The sequence below is a fragment of the Camelina sativa genome, chromosome 4, assembly GCF_030686135.1.
Source record: "Camelina sativa cultivar CO46 ecotype springtype chromosome 4, ASM3068613v1".
Taxonomy (NCBI): Eukaryota; Viridiplantae; Streptophyta; class Magnoliopsida; order Brassicales; family Brassicaceae; genus Camelina; species Camelina sativa.
The window spans coordinates 5,772,216-5,792,200 of record NC_141883.1 but is presented as its reverse complement, the minus strand read 5'-3'; the positions used below and the strand labels follow the sequence as shown (position 1 = coordinate 5,792,200).

The 19,985-nt window shown below is 38.6% G+C and overlaps 1 protein-coding gene and 2 pseudogenes across 1 annotated transcript; 2 read left to right on the top strand and 1 right to left on the bottom strand.

Moving 5' to 3' along the window:
• Positions 1-6,996: 6,996 nt before the first annotated feature.
• On the bottom strand, positions 6,997-8,508 carry LOC104783591 (mechanosensitive ion channel protein 5 pseudogene; annotated as a pseudogene).
• A 7,040-nt stretch (positions 8,509-15,548) lies between these two features.
• Positions 15,549-17,050, top strand: LOC104779936 (transcription and mRNA export factor ENY2). The gene is made up of 5 exons (XM_010504368.3): positions 15,549-15,753; positions 15,837-15,936; positions 16,048-16,142; positions 16,518-16,594; positions 16,735-17,050. Coding segments are annotated over exons 1-5 (348 nt in total). The 5' UTR covers positions 15,549-15,751; the 3' UTR covers positions 16,809-17,050.
• Positions 17,051-17,737: 687 nt separating this feature from the next.
• LOC104783590 (uncharacterized) lies at positions 17,738-19,563 on the top strand (annotated as a pseudogene).
• The last annotated feature ends 422 nt before the right edge of the window (positions 19,564-19,985 follow it).

Genomic DNA, 19,985 nt, shown 5'->3' with positions numbered 1-19,985 from the left:
CGCAATCAAACCAAACTTACCATTAGAGATGTGGTTATGGCTTCAGCCTCCAAACCGCAAAACCTTCAATGTTTCAGCCTCCAAATCTCTGCAATGTCGTAAGTGATAATAGGAGGAACAAACTGAAAAGTCTCTTCAGTTTCCTTGATAAAGAAACCTAATAGGGTTTTTGAGTTTTGACTTTTTGTTTAAACACAACTACACAAGACAAGACAAGAGACTCTAAGAGAAATAGAGTGTTCATACTTTAGCGGTCACCCGCTATCCGCAATGGGTCAACCCGCTTCTGCCCGCGAACCACAACAGACAAGTCCGCTAGGCCAGCCATTTAATGGGCTCTAAAAACATCGTCCAAGCCCGCCCCACTATGGTACTAATTGGGCCTAGCCCGTGGGTATGTGGCCCGCTTGACACCTCTACACACACAGTGAAACATGATTCTTTCTCTAATTTTAAATAGTGTTTGTACTAGATTTCTAATTAAGTTTTGAAAATGTACTAAAATGATAAGGGACTATTAATAATACATGAGAAAAAAAAGAACTTACTGTGGCAAGTTCAAGGACATCACTAATAGTTGGAGCATCTATTAAGATGCGTTGTTTCCACGGTTCTTCTTTACGAACGACTTTTCTACCAACTTGTAGCAATAACTTATAAGTATTTCTCCATACGTAGATATATATATGAGAGATTTGTTTGCTAGGGTTCTCAACCCATGTTTGATATCCAAGTTATTGTCATCCATCATGGCTTCCACAAGACGGTAATCTTTATAGTTGAAGAAGATTGCAATGTGGAGAAATAGAGATTGTTCATCCTTACTAAACCATCATAACTGATTCTTAGCACGTGCTCGATATCACGATCAAGATTAGTTTCTACCCTGCATATTACTTTCTCCCATTCCTACTTATTTTTCCCACATAAAGATGAACCCACCACACGTAGAGCCAATGGAAGCTTACCACAAAGCTCTGTTACTCTAAATGCAAGCTTTTTAAAACCATTACGTACGCGGATAACTTTGACTTAAAGCATATCTACATAGGATCTCGAGAGTATTGACCGTGATTGATCATGTACAAGGTGGTGTCCGTACGGTCGACCGTACACATGTGGAATAAAGCCGAGTCCTGTCTTGTTACATGAAGTAACGGTAAGGCCTTTCCATATATGGCTCAAGAGAAGGATCGAGAATCTTTTCATAGCCGTTGAGAGAGAGAGATCAAATAATATCACATGTTGGTTTCACTTAAGGAAACCAACGATATGTCGCTATCTACATCAGGACCAAGCATCTCCTTTCCTTATGTCCCTATCGATATGTTGTATTGTGTAAAGGGTGTAGCCCTAGTTTTCTTTCACTATTTAAAGGCTATAGCCGACATTGTATTACACATACTAAAGGAATCTAAGTTTCTCTCCATTCTCTTTGTCGACTAAACTCTCTTCTCTTCATTCTAATATCTTTACTTCCGCTTAAACTAACATGGTATCAGAGCATGTTCATCGATCTATAACTCTCTAAACATACTCTTCATACTTCTATTCTCCAGCTATACTCGCTATCCTACTCATTCCATTCTCTTATTTTCTCTTTACATTCGCTATTCTACTCGTTTGATACTCAGATCTGTGACTATGGAGAACAACAAACCAATTGTTACTCCAGTGGTTCTCAAAGGAGCAAATTACTTGTTGTGGAAAAGAACCACAAAGACCTCACTTAGTGGCCGGGGACTATGGATCCATGTTGAGACGGACCAACTCCCCAAGAAAGCAATCAAGGAGGACGATAAAGGAGAAAAGGAAGACAAGGAAGCTGATCTCGAAAAGGAAGTCAAGTGGTTTCAAGAAGATCAGACAGTGCTTGCCATTCTCCAAAATTCGTTGGACGCACCAATCCTTGAAGTATACTCGTATTGCAAGACGGCCAGGGAGTTGTGGGAGACGCTTGCGAATGTGTATGGGAACGTGACCAACTTGACTCGAGTGTTTGAAGTTAAGAAGGCAATTAACGGTCTCCATCAAGAAGACTTGGAATTCACGAAGCACTTTGGGAAGTTTAGGTCTTTATGGGCCGAACTTGAGATGCTCCGACCAAGCACAATCGATCCAGCCATTCTCAATGAGAGAAAAGAGCAAGACAAGGTCTTTGGCCTTCTACTTACTCTTAATCCGGCTTTCAACGATCTAATCAAGCATATCCTCGGCGGTGACAAGTTGCCAACTCCTGAAGATGTGTGTTCCCAAGTTCAAAAAGAACAAGGCTCACTTGGACTCTTTAGTGGCAAAGAGAACCTAGCTACCGCTAACAAGGGGATGTACAAGCATGAGGACAGGAAAGTGGTGGTATGTGACCACTGTAAGAAAAGAGGCCATGTGAAAGACAAGTGCTGGATCCTTCACCCTCATCTCAAACCAGCCAAGTTCAAGGCAAATCTATCACTAGAAGGGCCGAGCAGTCAAGGAGGTGCTGGCATGGTGAACCAAGGAGGTGCAACGGCCATGGCCGCTAGCTATGGAGATCTTGTGAGGAAATCTGACTTGGAGACCCTCATCAAGTCCATTGCCGCACTAAAGGACTCCGGTACCACTTTCTTTGCTTCAAAACCTAGTAAATCTCTTGTTGTTGACTCGGGTGCTTCTCATCACATGATAAGTAACCCTAGTCTTATACACAACAAAAAACCAGCTGTTGGCAATGTTATTATTGCTAATGGAGATCGTATACCGGTTAAAAGAGTAGGAGACTTGAAATTATTTGACAAAAAATCCAAAGCTTTCTTTATGCCTACTTTTACTTCTAATCTTCTTTCAGTTAAGAAAGCTACTACTGATCTGAATTGTTATACTATTTTTGGACCTAATAGTGTACATTTTCAGGATATTAAGACTGGAAAGGTTCTTGGAGAAGGGGATGCTAGAGGAGACCTCTATGTCCTAGAGAATACTTCATCGAGTCCATCTAATTGTTTTTCTTTTATATCGAACCTTAGTACTGTTTCAAGTGATGTGTGGCATGCTAGACTAGGCCATCCTCACTCTCGTGCTTTTGAATTAATGTTTCGTTTGATAGTTCTAGTTGTGAGTCTTGTATTCTTGGCAAACATTGCAAGTCCATTTTTCCTAAATCTACTACAATTTATGAGCATTGCTTTGACTTGGTACATTCTGATGTGTGGACCTCTCCTTGCCTATCTAGAGATAATAACAAGTATTTTGTGACTTTTATTGATGAAAAATCTAAGTACACTTGGCTTACCTTGTTACCATAAAAAGATAGAGTTTATGATGCCTTTGTTAATTTGGTACTAAGATCGGATAATGGAGGAGAATACACAAGCCACAAGTTAAAATAACATCTCTCCAAACATGGCATTTTACAAAAACAAGTTGTTCGTACACGCCTCAGCATAATGGAGTGGCAGAGAGGAAGAACACACATCTCATGGAGGCCGCAAGGTCAATGATGTTCCACAACAATGTCACTAAGAGGTTTTGGGGAGATGCAGTGATGATGGCTTGTTATCTAATCAATAGGACACCCACAAAAGTGTTACAAGATGTGTCGCCTTATGAGGTACTAAACAAAACTAAACCTCCTTTGGACCACTTACGTGTTTTTGGTTGTGTTTGTTTTGTCTTGGTACCAGGTGAACAAAGAAATAAGCTTGACGCCAAAAGCACCAAGTGTATGTTTATTGGCTATTCGACAAGTCAAAAGGGGTACAAGTGTTATGATCCGACCACTGGTCGTACACTGATCTCACGCGATGTGAAGTTTCTTGAACACCAAGGTTACTATGATACGAAAAATTGGGACAGTTTGAAAGATTTGTCTCACTCCAATTCTGATCGGGCGACAAATCTGCGGTTTCTACTTCACCATCTTGGCATTACATCACCAAATCATGCGACAAGTGGCCTTGTTCCTTCACCTACTGACGGCTCCGACGAATCAACATCGTCATCGACTCGACAGGAGGGTACGGCGGTTAACACGGAGGCAGACCAGGCTACAACATCGAGTGTTACATCACAAGAAGAAGGCAAAACCGAGGCGGATCGTGCTCTTGACCTTGATCATCATACAACTGCTGCTGGTACAGAACCACTCCCGCCGTCCACTACAATCATTCCTCAACTTCGGCGTAGCGAGCGCCTCAAGTTTCATCCTTCTACATGGAAAGACAAACGTGTTTATTACAACAATCAGGCGGTGGCTCACCCCATTCAAGTCGTGTGTTCGCTTGACCTTGTATCGCCGAACCATGCAACATTTCTTGGTAAAATTGATGCTCAATTCATCCCTCAAACCTATGATGAGGCCAAAGAACACAAGGAATGGCTGGATGCTGTTGATGATGAAACTGGTGCCATGGTTCGTAATCACACATGGGACGAGGCAGACCTCTCTCAAGGGAAACAGGCGGTTAGTTCCAAATGGGTGTTCACCATCAAGTATCTCAGCAATGGCGATGTGGAGCGCTACAAAGCTCATCTTGTGGCTAGGGGCTTCATACAAACCTACGGCACCGACTACACAGATACATTTGTACCGGTAGCGAAGCTTCACACCGTTCGAGTTGTTCTCTCTCTCGCCACAAACCTCTCTTGGGATTTGTGGCAAATGGACGTCAAAAATGCATTTCTTCAGGGAGAGCTTGAAGAGGAAGTCTACATGCACCCCCCCCCCCTCCTGGTTTGGACGATATCGTTGCTCCGGAAAAGGTTCTTCGGCTTCGCAAAGCCATTTATGGTTTGAAACAATCTCCGAGAGCGTGGTACCACAAACTCAGCTCTACTCTTCGCAACCATGGCTTCAAACGATCGGAGGCGGATCACACTTTGTTTACTCTTTGCTCTACCGGTGGTCTTGTCGTGGTCTTGGTTTATGTGGACAAAATCATCTTGTCTGGTGATGATAAGGACGGTATATGCAACACCAAAGCTCTTCTTAATTCCACATTTGATATCAAAGATCTTGGTGAGCTCAAAGACTTTCTTGGGATCGAAATCTCTCGCTCTCCGGAGGGTTTGTTTCTCTCCCAACGAAAGTATACACTTGATCTTTTACATGAGACAGGTAAACTTGGAGCTAAACCGGTGTCCACTCCAATCGAAGAAGGCTACCAGGTCAAGCGAAAGGGGGAGATGAAGAAAACGCCTAATGCTCCGGTTAACAAGCTGGCTGAGCCGTATGAGGATGTGGGGAGATATCGTCGACTTGTGGGTAAATTAATCTATATCACAATCACAAGGCCTGATCTGTGCTATGCGGTCAATCAAGTCAGTCAACATATGAAAGCTCCAACCAACTTCGACTGGAACACTGTGGAAAGGATCCTTTGTTACCTCAAGGGGAGTCCAGGCTAAGGCATTTGGATGGGAAAGAACAACGACACTGAAATGGTAGGGTACTGTGATGCAGACTATGTTGGTGATACAATGGATAGGAGGTCTACGACTGGGTATTGTACATTTGTTGGTGGTAATCTAGTGACTTGGAAGTCAAAAAAGCAGAAGGTTGTCTCATGCTCAAGCGCCGAGTCCGAGTAGAGGGCCATGAAGAAGCTAACCAATGAACTTGTGTGGCTCAAAGCACTTCTTAAAGACCTTGGGTTCGAGTCTGACCAACCAATCACCATGCACTGTGACAACAACGCAGCAATACACATTGCCACAAACTCAGTTTTTCACGAACGGACCAAACACATTGAAGTGGATTGCCATAAGGTTCGAGAGAAGATTGAAGAAGGGGTAGTCCTACCTTGTCACACTCCAAGTAAAGATCAGTTGGCAGACATCTTCACCAAGGCTGCAAGTCCTAAAGTTTGTGAATACATCTATGGAAAACTTGGGCTCGCAGACCCCACGCGTCCAAGATAGGCTCGCCTAACTCATGGGTATCACACTCTTTTTCCCTTAAACATAGTTTTGTCCCATGAGGTTTTCTATGTTAAGGTTTTTAATGAGGTGATGCTACACGGGTTCCAAGCTTAGTCATTTCACTTGGCTAAGCTTGAGGGGGAGTATTGACCGTGATTGATCATGTACAAGGTGGTGTCAGTACGGTCGACCGTACACATGTGTAATAAAGCCGAGTCCTATCTTGTTACATGAAGTAACGGTAAGGCCTTTCCATATATGGCCCAAGAGAAGGATCGAGAATCTCTTCATAGTCGTTGAGAGAGAGAGATCAAATAATATCACATGTTGGTTTTACTTAAGGAAACCAATGATATGTCACTATCTACATCGGGACCAAGCATCACTCTTTCCTTATGTCCCTATCGATATGTTGTATTGTGTAAAGGGTGTAGCCCTAGTTTTCTTTCACTATTTAAAGGCTATAGCCGACATTGTATTACACATACTAAAGGAATCTAAGTTTCTCTCCATTCTCTTTGTCGACTAAACTCTCTTCTCTTCATTCTAATATCTTTACTTCCGCTTAAACTAACAGACAGCTTGTTCATCAGATGGAAAACCCACATGGTATGTATTGTTGATACCATGTTGCTGCAAAAGCTCTTTGTTTTCTGTGGTAACTACAATCCTACTTCTTGGACCAAACCATGTATTGTCATTAGCCAAAGCCATTAATTGCATAATATTGTTCACATCATCAAGAATGATGAGGACTCTCTGCTTGCACAATCTTTCTTCTATCACCCCTGAATGTTGTATTGTATCCTTAAACCATCTTGGTTCAAAACATTTGAAAGAAATTGTTCTTTTAAACGCAACTCATCTAGACCACGGAGATAGCTTCCCCTTAGAGTGTCCACAAAACAAGTAAGCTGAAACTTATAAGAGAGTTTAATGAGCAAATCTCTGGCTATGGTTGTCTTACCAATGCCTACGGGACCAAAGATTCCAACCCTCTTGACTTCATCATTATATAAATCTAGTAAAGACTCCATTTCCCTCAAGTGAGTTTCAGTTCCCACCATACCATCAAAATCCCTAGATGGTGTAGCATTCAGTTTAATTATCTGAAACATCTCTCGCAATCTTCTCTATCATTTTGGCTTCATTATTCCTAACAAAAGAAAAAAGAAATGAAAAGCATTATTTTCAATCGAAACAGTCACAAAGATAACATCCTCTGTTCCTTGTATTTTATGACATGTATTTTGTATTTTCTAGTATATTCAACAATACATTCCCTTAATTCATTCTAGTTCCCGTAACCATCATTCCTCATATGTATCATAAATTACCATTATAATAAAATCTTGAGTTTATAGTTGCCTTGGTTATAGTTGCCTTGTTTATAGATATATATATATATATATGATGATGATATTAAAGCTATATATATAATTAATTATACCTGGATCCTGGCTCGGTGACATTGTGGAAAATCTTCCTAGTTGCACATTTAGCTTCGTACTCGCTTCTTATCTGCGTAGCGTCTTCATCCTCCTGACTTGTGTCCTGAATCTTTTGATCCAAAGTAGAAAGAGCGCCTTTTCGTAGAATGTTCATTAATCTCTTCATGTTCCAAAAAGATACATTCTTTGTGTTCATTCTCTGCAAATGATCAATCCTGATCCCGTCCCTATCTACTCCTTTCTTGGAACCAATCCGAGTCCGTCCAGCTGGTGCTCTCCCGACTTTCATAAAACTTTTAACAGTCTCCTTTAGAGCTGGAGGCAACTTAGCTCCAGCTAGTTTCTCTAAGCTTTTGACATCCTCTGTTACCTTTTGCTCTTCTTCCTCCATTCTCTGAATCTCCATCAAAGGAGGACCCGATAGAGTCTCAATAACGTATTGAGTGAACAACGACTCCTGGATCCGATCAAAGTAAGTGCTCATGTGGAACGATGAAGCAAGAACCTTAACCAGAATTGTTTTAACCAACCAGATGATAACAGCTACGAGCAAACACACCAACACTCTCGTCACGTACTGAAGCGCCGTGCTACGAGTCTCTCTTTCGACTTTCTTATCGAACAAGAAATGCCACGCGAGCAACACTAGCCCTAACCACAAGCAGTTTTGAACAGATTTGCTCACACCGTAGACGAAGTACAAAACCCTTTTCCTCCAGAGGAAGTTCTTCTCGACCAAGAAGACAATGATCCTCACTATCCAACTCGAGACTAATCTCCCACATATCAACACCAAAACCGTCACTTCCCATTTCCACAAATCTAGCTTCCACCATGTCTTGCGTTGCAAGTTATGTACGGTAAAGCTACAGACCAAACTAGTTACTATCAGAACAAGGTTTAACCATTCAAGAAAAACCCAGATGCTAAGTTTGTCCCTTTTGTATTCCTCCGGTAAATCCTCGTCGAGAAACGGATCTTCCTCTTCTTCTTCATCCAAGACCCCACCTCGACCTGGAGTACCCGCATTAGGGCTTTTCCCAAGAAACCCAGATTTCAAAATCCCGGATCTCCGACCGGACTTCATCTCTGTTTTGTCAAACGCTGGATGTGTCGGTGTCGGAGGATCCTGAAATCTTGATTTCGTCCTAGATGATAACATCGATGTGAATGCGCTTCAGTTCGGTATCGGGTCAAAGGCCAAACGGTTTCCGAATCCGAAGAAATGATCAACTCTGTTTTTGAGTAGAAGAGGGAGAATGTGTTTCATATAAAACCCGGGTTTGGCTTCTTTCAAGACATCCATATCCGTAACCTTAAAACGATAAAGAAGTACATAAGAAAATTTGTCAAAGATGAAAGAGTTTTTGAAATTTAAAAGAGGTATAAAGGAACTCACGAGGCTGCCAATGTATATAGGTGAATCGTTGAGTAAAGCTTCTTGGAAGATGGAGTCAAAAGAAGAGAAAGTGAAAGGTCAAAACAAGGAAGGTAGAGGATATGAAAGACCAGCTTCACTAATCAAGTAAGTACCTGCTAGATTTTTTTTTTTTGTGTTTTGAGAAATGTTATGATATAACTATGGATTTTTGCTGAAAGCTTTGCGTGTTGTTTCAGGCGTAAAGAAGAAGAGTTTGGTTTGAAGGAAATTCCCAATAAAGTAGTTTCTTAGTGATTTTGCAGAGACAAGTAATGGTTAAATTACTAGTTATAGTAATTGTTAAGCAAAGGTTTTATGGATTCTTCATTCTTTCGATTTTTATTGGTCTGAATCTTTCCAAAAATTGAATCTTCTTGTGAATCCAGAAGAGTCAAGAGTCACTCTCTTTTAGTAAAGATGGTGTTAGGGTTTGCTTAAAGCTTCTTAGGTTGCCTATAAGTTTAGTGAAGATGCATCCACTGATTCTAAAAGTTTCCTCTGAAGTCTCAGTTATGTTTGGAGGTTTAAGAGTTTCGAAATTGGTTAATTGTTGTTGTTGATGATGCCAAGCAAAGATTTTTCAGCTTTTTCTTTTGTTCTGTTAACTGAATTGGATTTTTGACAAGTGAACTATCTTTGTTCGAGAAGTTGGTTTTTGTTTGGTGGATTAGCTTACATTTGAAAGCTCTTCTTTTGGGAATGCAGGGAGCATGTAAAGAAGAAAGGGAGAAAAGATGTTACAGTTGATGAACTGATCCGAGTGATCACTCCAAAAGGCAGAGGTAAAAAGTTAAACGAATGAGTTTCATTTAAGATTTAAGCGGAACATGGAAAAACCAGTTTCTTATGTCCCGCTGATTCGTTGACTTAGTAATCTTGACTTTTGTTTCTATGGATGTTCTTTGTGTGTGTTTGCAGCTTCAGTACCAGATTCCGTGAAGGCAGAGCTGTTGAACAGAATTCAGAACTTCATTGTATCAGCTGCTCTTTGATGGTGTTCTGACATTATTTACTACGAAGATGGTGTTTGTCTCTATGGTTGTGGTTTCTACTTGTAGCCCAACACTAACCAGAGAGCAACCATATCATCTTTTGCTGTTGTAGAATTAGCATTTTCATATTTCAACTCGTTTTTTGCACCAAATGAAACTTTGCCATCCTCAAGAATATGTTGTCTCAGTAGTGGATTTTTGATAAACATGGTAAACATGGAACAAGATATATATAAACATGTAGAAATTAATGAGAGCACGAGATCTGAATATGTTTTTTTCAACACTTGTGAGATATATCTGGAATCGGGATATTATGTAGCAGAACCAACCTCGTTTAGGTCTCTACAAGAAACTACCAAAGTTAGATTGTACAGTCAGATCAGTACTCATATGCTTAAAAGTTAAACTTGTTAGGACAATTTTTTTTTTCGTTACACAAGCAAACACAACAAATAGTAACTCACAGCATTTTTTTTTTTGGCTTTGTTTTATATTTTCTCTTTCTCTCTAGCTTATTCTGCAGAGCCTCTTCCCCCTTTGATCTTGAAGACATCATCGTTGGCCCAATGTGAACTGTACGTCATGACTTTGACTTTCTTCCTTATACGTTATGTGATCCGGATTAATACAATGAAAATAAAGAGTCAAAGTAAACTAATCAACCACGTGCACAGTTGATATTACTGTTTAACTTATAGTAATGAATAACAACGACTTGCGACGTGCCCACTATTTGTATAAATATGGATTTTTCAACGTCAATATTAATTGATGTATATGTTAGTGTATCAAGTAGCATTAATGCAATTAGAGTATATATAAAGGAACAACTATATTGATCCATTATTACACGAAACCAAAGTCATACTTACCCCAAACATAGATTTGCATTCTCTGCTAACCGCAACAGCTATGAACTTAAGGTTAGAAGGACACGAGCATCGTGTTCGTGTCTCCCTAGTTGACCATCGCAATGTTTTGGATTGCGATGCTTGCGAACGATCATATGGCTTAGGCTGCTGTTGTAGTGAATGCTAGTTTACTGTCCACTTGAGATGTATATCCGTGTTCAACATAAAAGAGATATTAGACCACCCTTCTCATGTTGGGCATTGCCTTAAGCTGCTCACCACTGGAGCTCCTGATCACACCGACCCAAAATGCCATCTATGCGGATGCGGTAAAAACACCACGCGCCTTCTTTATCATTGCTCCGATTGTAAACTCAGTTTAGATGTCGATTGCATGATTAGATACCATGCGTGCCCGAGACGTACTCTCGAACTTTTTTTGCTCGTTTCGCTCATCATCTTAGACTCATGAGCTTCAACAAAGAAGACGATGAAGAAATCAGCTTGTGTGAAGCATGTGTTCGTCCCATCGGTTCTTACACATTCTACAAGTGTACAGAATCAGATTGCAGTTTTGTACAGAATCAGATTGCACTTTTTTGCTCGTTTCGCTAATCTTCGTAAGAAGAAACGACATTTCCTGAGCCTAGAGCTGTCAAAATGGGTCGGTTATCATTGGTCAGCCCATATCCAATTCCTTTTGGACTGGTCATGGAAAAGCCCATAACTGAAACAGATTTAAATTGTCTATGTCCAACAATGTCTATGGACCAAACGGGTTGGACAATCTGGATATTGGTCGGTCCATTGGTCGCACAATTCTAGGTCAAAATCAATTTGGAAAAATCTTAAAACTCATTTCTCATTGTCAAATTTGTTTTTGGATATTTGTGTTTTTTTTTTCTCATTTTACAAAATATGTAATATGTTGGACACCCATGGCTGAGCCCACAACCTCTCTCTCTCGACCTCTAAAGCAAACGAAAAGAAGAAAAATGTGGAGCTTGTCATCAAATTTTATGCGAAGGATTCATCTACACCATGAACTTTCAAATTGTGACCATTTAAACCATGAATTTTGTTGTAGGCCATTTAAAACATCAATTTTCGTTGATTAGCTTTTTTAAACATTAAGTTTTGTTGACCAAGCCAAAAAAGACATGACGTTAAATCCTATAACCGAGTAACTAACAGACGTTATTCTGCCGTTAACACAAAACAACGTCGTTTTGATAAAAATTTTAGTTCGAGAAAAATGTCATTCAAACCATGATCTTTTAAACTAAGGCCATTTAAACCATGAACTTTCAAATATAGGTCATTTAAACCATGAACTTTGTTGTAGGCCATTTAAAACATCAACTTTCATTGATTGAGATTTTTTAGACACAAGGGTCAATACAAGGATCAAGATCACAAGCACAAAAAACATCATAAGGGGTCACAAGCAAAAGCACAACAAAGATGCGGTAAAATAACGCATCAAAAACCTAGAATCTTAAATAAAGTGATTAATTCTATAAAACTAAAATAAGGTGATCAATCTTTCGAACACCAGTGTGACATCCAAATACCTAGAAAAAAACTCAATACACAAACAAAAAGACACAAAAGACACGACAAAACGACCAAAACTGAGTATTAAACGAAAGACAAAATACGCTAAAGGCACCATATATCACTTGTTTAGTTAGCATAATTAATGTCATATCAAGTTTGTTTAGCTTAGTCAACGGAATCTAATGTCTAAAAAGACTCATTCATTGAAAGTTAATGTTTTAAATGACCTAAAACAAAGTTTATGGTTTAAATGACCTAAATTTGAAAGTTTATGGTTTAAGTGGTCTCAGTTTAAAAGTTCATGGTTTAAATGGCATTTTTCTCGAACTAAAATTTTCATCTAAACGACGTCTTTTTGTCACTAACGGAAAGTGTTAACGGAAGAATAACGTTTGTTAGTTGCTCGGTTATCGGATTTAACGTCATGTCTTTTTGGCTTAGTCAACAAAACTTAATGTTTAAAAGAGCTAGTTAACGAAAGTTGATGTTTAAAATGGCATACAAAAAAATTCATAGTTTAAATAGCCACAATTTGAAAGTTCATGGTTTAAATGACATTTTTCCCATAACAATATACAATCAATCAAATATTGTTTCCGTTAGATTTTAACTGAAACATTAGCCGAGAAGGTCGAGGATGATGTGGGTTGTTGCAACAAAAATGTGTGCCACTACCTTGATTCTTGAGCGACTGTGATGCATAAATGAAGGATAAAATTATGGTTGAGCAATGTTATGCAAGGACCGAGGACGGAAGAAGTTGATGAACACTAAAGATGATATTAAAAGGGCTTCTGTTTCTCAGAACGAATAAGTATATAATTATGTATATAAATTAATATACCCAATTGGGTATCACCAATTGTGATGCTAGTTTAAACAACAATATCTATGAATAGCTCAAGGAGTATTATTATATTATTTTTAAAATAGTCGTTTGACCAAAAAAAAAATATGATTCAGACATTTCCGCGCACAGTACCACGATTCATAGACATTTCACACCTTTCCAACTTATTAAAGCAAAAAAAATCGCATGATCCATCGTTTTAGTTGGGTGGATCTCCTCCTATATATATTTTGTTTTTTTCTTTGTTTTTTTTTGTCGACCTATCTTTTGTTCTTTTCAGCCGTTATGCATTATAGAACGGACGAGATCCACCCAACTAAAATGATCATGCGATATTTTTTGCTTTAATAAGTTGGAAAGGTGTGAAATGTTTTGTTATTGTGCTCAGTAGATTTTGAAAGTTAAAGGAAAAGGATTTTAGTATTTTACTAGTTTAGGCTACTTCTGGTGCTTCTCCACGTTTGATCAAATAACTGTATTACGGTGGTTGTTGGTTTAAAACTTAAAAATAAAACCAAGGGTTTAACCGTAATCCAGTGTCAATTTGAAAGAGTCTATAGTAAGAAATATATCATCAAGTAGCATCATTACGAGAAAAATATATATTTGCATGTACAATGGTGGATTCTCAAGACAGTTTTCATCAATAAAAAAATAAAAAATAATAGAAAGTAAGGGAGTGTTATTCAACAAAGGTTTTTAACAGATTTAAAATATTAGTAGATTTTAGAGTCAAATAGTTTTATAAATGCTTTAAACGTGGATTTAGATGTCATTAGTGGATTTAAAAAGTTTTACTCATGGTTTTGAAAGTCACTAGTGGACTTTTTATTTTAGTTTTGAAAGTAAATAAAACAAAATATAACTAATCCATAAATTATGTTGTGAATTAAAACCAAATAATTAAACTAATGGAACTGTTTAATTACGTTACGTTACCTTGGTAATGCAGCTGTTAAATTATGTTAAGCCCACCTACTTTAGTCCATTGCATTTATTGGACTCTTTGAGTAGGCTTGATTGTCCTTTCTCCTTGGGTCTTTTGATAGAATACTACACAATCCATAAGCTTTTGTTCCATGATCAGACTAAATTTAGGAGAAACTAATAACAACTCAATTCTTATATCGAATTAAAATATATAAGCATCTGCATTAGCATCTATGATCAAATCTCTATAGTTTATGGGGGTTACTTGATATAGCTTGTTGTACGCCTTTCCTGTAATCCACAAACATTTTCGGTAACAGGTGGTCCTTCACAAAGTTCTCAGTGAATGTTGATAGCTTGCTGTACGCCTTTTCCTTTGGCCATGTTATTCTATTCTTTTATCATCAATGTTGATAAAACATCAATTTTATTTTCCAACGGGTGTAGCTGCTTATGCAAAACAAAACTCTCAAATAACTTATGAAACAAGAAAGAGGTAAACATGAAGAAAATTTGAGAGTCAAATTTCGCGTAATCATGACGACGACAACGAAGACGACAACGACGATGACGAGGACGATGATGACGACGACGATGACGACGACGACGATAACGACGACGATGACGATGACGATGACGACGATGACGATGATCGTTGACGACAACGAATTGATTTTATTGGGAGAGATAATTATGAAAAGAGAGATGAAATACTTAAAAATTGTTAGGATTGTATTTGTTTATGTTTTGGATGTAAAATACGTTAAAATCTAAAGTGAAACAAAATCCATTAGAAATAGAATAACAACGATTTTATAAGTAATTTAAAATTATCTAACAAATGTTAAATCCAATAACAGCAGATTTTATTGTACTTTTTAAAATACCTAATTGAATAACGCTGAATTTTGAAATACACCCAACTCCATTAAAATCCAAGGTTGAATAACACCCTCTAAGAGTGAAAACTGAAAAGTGAGAATATGAAAACTTTTGAGAACCTCGTGAGAAACTACATATACACATGGCAACATATAATTGGTTTAATTTTTTTTTAACAATAAATAACTAAACTAAACAATCGATATTAAAATAGTATATTTGAAAGAACTCTCACCGGAAGTGGAAGCTCTTATCTGGGCAATGAGCTGTATGATTGGTGCAGATAGCAAGAAAGTTGTTTTCCTCACAGACTGTTCTGATTTAGTGGAGATGGTGTTTTCGCCTTCTGAGTGGCCTGCTTTCAAAACATATTTGGATGTAATTGAAAAAGATAAGGATGAATTCTTTTCATTTTCTTTAGTCCAGATTCCCAGATCACAGAATGGTTGTGTAGACAAGCTGGCGCGCCGTGCTAGAGTGGAGTCGCATCCAATTACCTTTATGAACACTTTGATCTTGTACTTTGAAAAAAAAAAAAAAAAAAAAAAAAAAAACTCCCACTGTTAAACTTTGAATGTTACTTTATTAAAACCGGTTCAGGTTCGGTTCGAATATATTTTCGGACTTTTGGTTCGGATATTCAAAACTTCGGTTCGGGTTCCGGACGATTAGGCCCCATCTTATAAAACGGCACGTAGTTTCTATCCACTGGTCTTTAAAGAAACAAGTTTGTTCTGAGACTAACTTTTAAACAAACGGCAGGTAGTTTAAATTACTAAAACGTAGGTAGTGCGTCGTCGTCTGCTTTCTTCTTCGTGCGACATACACCTCTGGGTTTGCTGAAGATTATTCTGGGAAAAAAAATTCCTCCATCACAAATTTGATTCGTGTTCTTGAACCGATCGATTCAAAACCACATGTACGTATCACATAATCGTATTCCCTTCTTCTATGAATCTTCGATTTCCCTTTTTTCGGATTTCTCGCTTTTTTCTTGATCAGGAAACACTCGGTGAACCGGCCTCCGACACCTGATGAAGACGATGCAGCTGAAGGATTCGAGAAAGACGAGCTCACGCTTCGTGAAATCATTAACGTCAAGGTTTCTTTTTTTCAGAGCGAAATCGATTTCAATTACTGTTGATTAGACTTTTTTGATTGAAAGGTTTTTTTTTTTTTTTGTTGTTGTTGGGGAAATGACATGGTGGTATAGTTGGTTGAGAGTGGAGAGAAGGAGAATCTAATGGAGCTTGTGAGAGATAGATTGGTCGAGTGTGGTTGGAAAGATGAGATGAGAATTGCTTGCAGGTTCTTTTATTATACCTTTTAACCTAAATTTCACATTTTGTTTTGAATTCAGATCAATCTTTTGAATTTGGTGTAGTTGTTGCTAGTGCCTTATTAGGGTTTGGTTAAAGCTTCTTAGTTTGCCTATATAAGTTTAGTGAAGAGGCATCATTGATTCTAAGAGTTTCCTCTGAAGTCTCAGTTATGTTTGGAGGTTTAAGAGTTTCGAAATTGGTTAATTGTTGTTGTTGATGATGCAAAGCAAAGATTTTTCAGCTTTTTCTTTTGTTCTGTTAACTGAATTGGATTCGAACAAGCGAACTATCATTGTTTGAGAAGTTGGTTTTTGTTTGGTCGATTAGCTTACATTGGAAAGCTCTTCTTTTGGGAATGCAGGGAGCATGTAAAGAAGAAAGGGAGAAAAGATGTTACAGTTGATGAACTGATCCGAGTGATCACTCCAAAAGGCAGAGGTAAAAAGTTAAACGAATGAGTTTCATTTAAGATTTAAGCGGAACATGGAAAACCCAGTTTCTTATGCCCCGTTGATTCGTTGTGTTAGTAAGTAATCTTGACTTTTGTTTCTATGGATGTTCTTTGTGTATGTGTTTAGCTTCAGTACCAGATTCCGTGAAGGCAGAGCTGTTGAACAGAATTCAAAACTTCATTGTGTCAGCTGCTCTTTGATGGTGTTTTGACATAATTTACTACAAAGATGGTGTTTGTCTCTGTGGTTGTGGTTTCTACTTGTAGCCAAACACTAACCAGAGAGCAACATCTTTTCTGTTGTAAAAATTAGCTTTTTCATATATCAACTCCTTTTTGTAACAAAAACGTTACCATCCTCAAGAATATGTTGTCTCAGTAGTGGATTTTTGATAAACATGGGGTAATGTTAATAGCACTAGATCTGAAAATGTTTTTTTCAATACTTGTGTGATATATCCGGAATCGGGACAATATGCAACAGAACCAACCTGGTTTAGCTCTCTACAAGAAACTACAGTCAGATCAGGACGCATATGCTTAAAAGTTAAACTTGTCATTTAGGACATTTTTTTTCTCCTTAAACAAGCAAACACAACAAATAGTATAGTTCACACCATTTTTTGGCTCTGTTTATAGTCTGTCTTTCTCTTTATATTTTTCTAAATAAATCTCTGTTTCAAAAGAGTATCGAATCTCTCACAAACACAGACACACAGACACACACTCACACATCAGACACGACACGAATGAGAGTAGTCGCTTATTCGGCAGAGCCTCTTCCCCCTTCGATCTTGAAGACATCATCGTTGGCTCAATGTGAACTGTACGTCATGACTTTGACTTCTTCCTTATGAGTTATGTGATCCGGATTAGTACAATGAAAATAAAGAGTCAAAGTAAACTAATCAACGACGTGCACAATTGATATTAGTGTTTAACTTATAGTAATGAATAACAACGACTTGCGACGTGCCCACTATTTGTATAAATATGGTTTTGTCAACGTCAATATTAATTGATGTATATGTTAGTATATCAAGTAGCATTAATACAATTAGAGTATATATAAAGGAACAACTATATTGATCCATTATTACACGAAACCAAAGTCATACTTACCCCAAACATAGATTTGCATTCTCTGCTAACCGCAACAGCTATGAACTTAAGGTTAGAAGGACACGAGCATCGTGTTCGTGTCTCCCTAGTTGACCATCGCAATGTTTTGGATTGCGATGCTTGCGAACGATCATATGGCTTAGGCTGCTGTTGTAGTGAATGCTAGTTTACTGTCCACTTGAGATGTATATCCGTGTTCAACATAAAAGAGATATTAGACCACCCTTCTCATGTTGGGCATTGCCTTAAGCTGCTCACCACTGGAGCTCCTGATCACACCGACCCAAAATGCCATCTATGCGGATGCGGTAAAAACACCACGCGCCTTCTTTATCATTGCTCCGATTGTAAACTCAGTTTAGATGTCGATTGCATGATTAATACCATGCGTGCCCGAGACTATCTAACTGTGCCGTGGCACCAACATCCTCTACTTAAGTTTGATTTTGTGTATAAAATGCTCTGCGATGTTTGTGATAAGCGTGGCGTACATGGCTATTTTTGCCCTCGTTGCAGGCTGGTGATTCATAATACTTGTTTCTCCATATTTGACTCACCAGAGATCACTCACCTTTCTCATGTCAGACACCCTCTTAAGCTTTTCACCAGTGGAGATCCAGATTACACGGAAGACCGAAGTTGTCATATATGTGGAGACGAGAATGCGAGCTTAATTTATCATTGTGATATGTGTAAATTCAACTTGGATCTGCGTTGTGCGATTAGGAAAACCCTACCAGTTTCTCTTTCAAATATGAAGGTCCATGAGCATACACTCACACTCATGCCGAGATTGATCTCCTTCGTCTGTGATGCTTGTGGGACGAAAGGAGACAGGGCTCCTTATGTCTGTGTCCAATGTGATTTCATGACCTTCCATCAAGAGTGTACTCATTTACCACGTGTTATTCACGTCAATCACCATGACCACCGTGTTTCTTTCAAGTATCCTCTTGGTCCTGGGGAATGGAGATGTGGAGTTTGTTGGGAAGAGATTGATTGGTCATATGGGGCTTATTCTTGCTCCCTTTGTCCTAGTTATGCTCTTCATTCAAGATGCGCAACAAGGAACGACGTGTGGGATGGGGAAGAGCTTGATGGGGTACCCGAAGATGTTGAAAATATCGAGCCTTATAAGAGGAATGATGACAACACAATCTCTCATTTCCCTTTTTTTGCTCGTTTCGCTCATCATCTTAGACTCACGAGCTTCAGTAAAGACGATGAAGAAATCAGCTTCTGTGGAGCATGTGTTCGTCCCATCGGTTCGTACACATTCTACAAGTGTACAGAATCAGATTGCAGTTTCGTTCTCCATGAAACATGTGCTAATCTTCGTAAGAAGAAACGACATTTCCTGAGCCCACAACCTCTCTCTCTCGACCTCGAAAGCAAACGAAAAGAAGAAAAATGTGGAACTTGTCATCAAATTTTATGCGAAGGATTCATCTACACTACATATCAGAATGAGAAATTTGACTTGCTATGCAGTTCGATTACTGTGCCATATATCCATGGAGGTCATGATCATCACATTTACTCTACCTCAAACTAGAGTACGGTAACGTGAAGACTTGTCAGAGCTGCGACATGGATGAAACAGAAGTTGTCCTAGGTTGTACCAAATGCAATTATTTTTTGGATTTCCGTTGTGCTACTCTACCATTAACGGTAACACTTCCTAGGTACGATGATCATCCACTAACTCTATGTTACGGTGATGAAAAGGCAAGCGGCAAGTATTGGTGTGATATTTGCGAAAGAGAAATGAATCCAAAGAATTGGTTCTACACTTGTAAAGATTGCGGTGTCACTTTACATGTTTTCTGTGTAGTTGGGGATATCAGATACGCCAAACCAGGAGGAAAGATCGACCGCTATTATGGATTGTTGTCTAACAATAGCCCTTCACGGCCACTTTGCAACACTTGCCATTGTCGTTGCCCAGGTCCCTTCATTCTTCATGATCCATATAACTATTATGGATTACGAAGTCGAGATGGTAGCGACTTCATATACTATTGTTCTTATTATTGTCTTATCCTCCTTTCCAGAAACCGCCGCGGGTCAATGTGCCCACCATGGGCAATAGAACTCAATACTTGTTGAGGTGTTAACTGATGTTCGAGTCTCATACTCATTTATAAAATGTTGTTTTTTGAATTTTTGCTGTTGCTATACTACTGTCTTTTGGCTTCTTCTTTTTTTGTATGAGCTTGAATTGGTTGTTGTTGTGACTAAGGAAATCCTAGTATT

Excerpts from the sequence above, each read along its gene's own strand:
- LOC104779936 (XM_010504368.3), top strand. Across the intron at positions 15,937-16,047 it reads GTGAAATCATTAACGTCAAG|TTGGTTGAGAGTGGAGAGAA; the intron begins GTTTCTTTTTTT and ends ATGGTGGTATAG. Across the intron at positions 16,143-16,517 it reads GAGATGAGAATTGCTTGCAG|GGAGCATGTAAAGAAGAAAG; the intron begins GTTCTTTTATTA and ends TTGGGAATGCAG.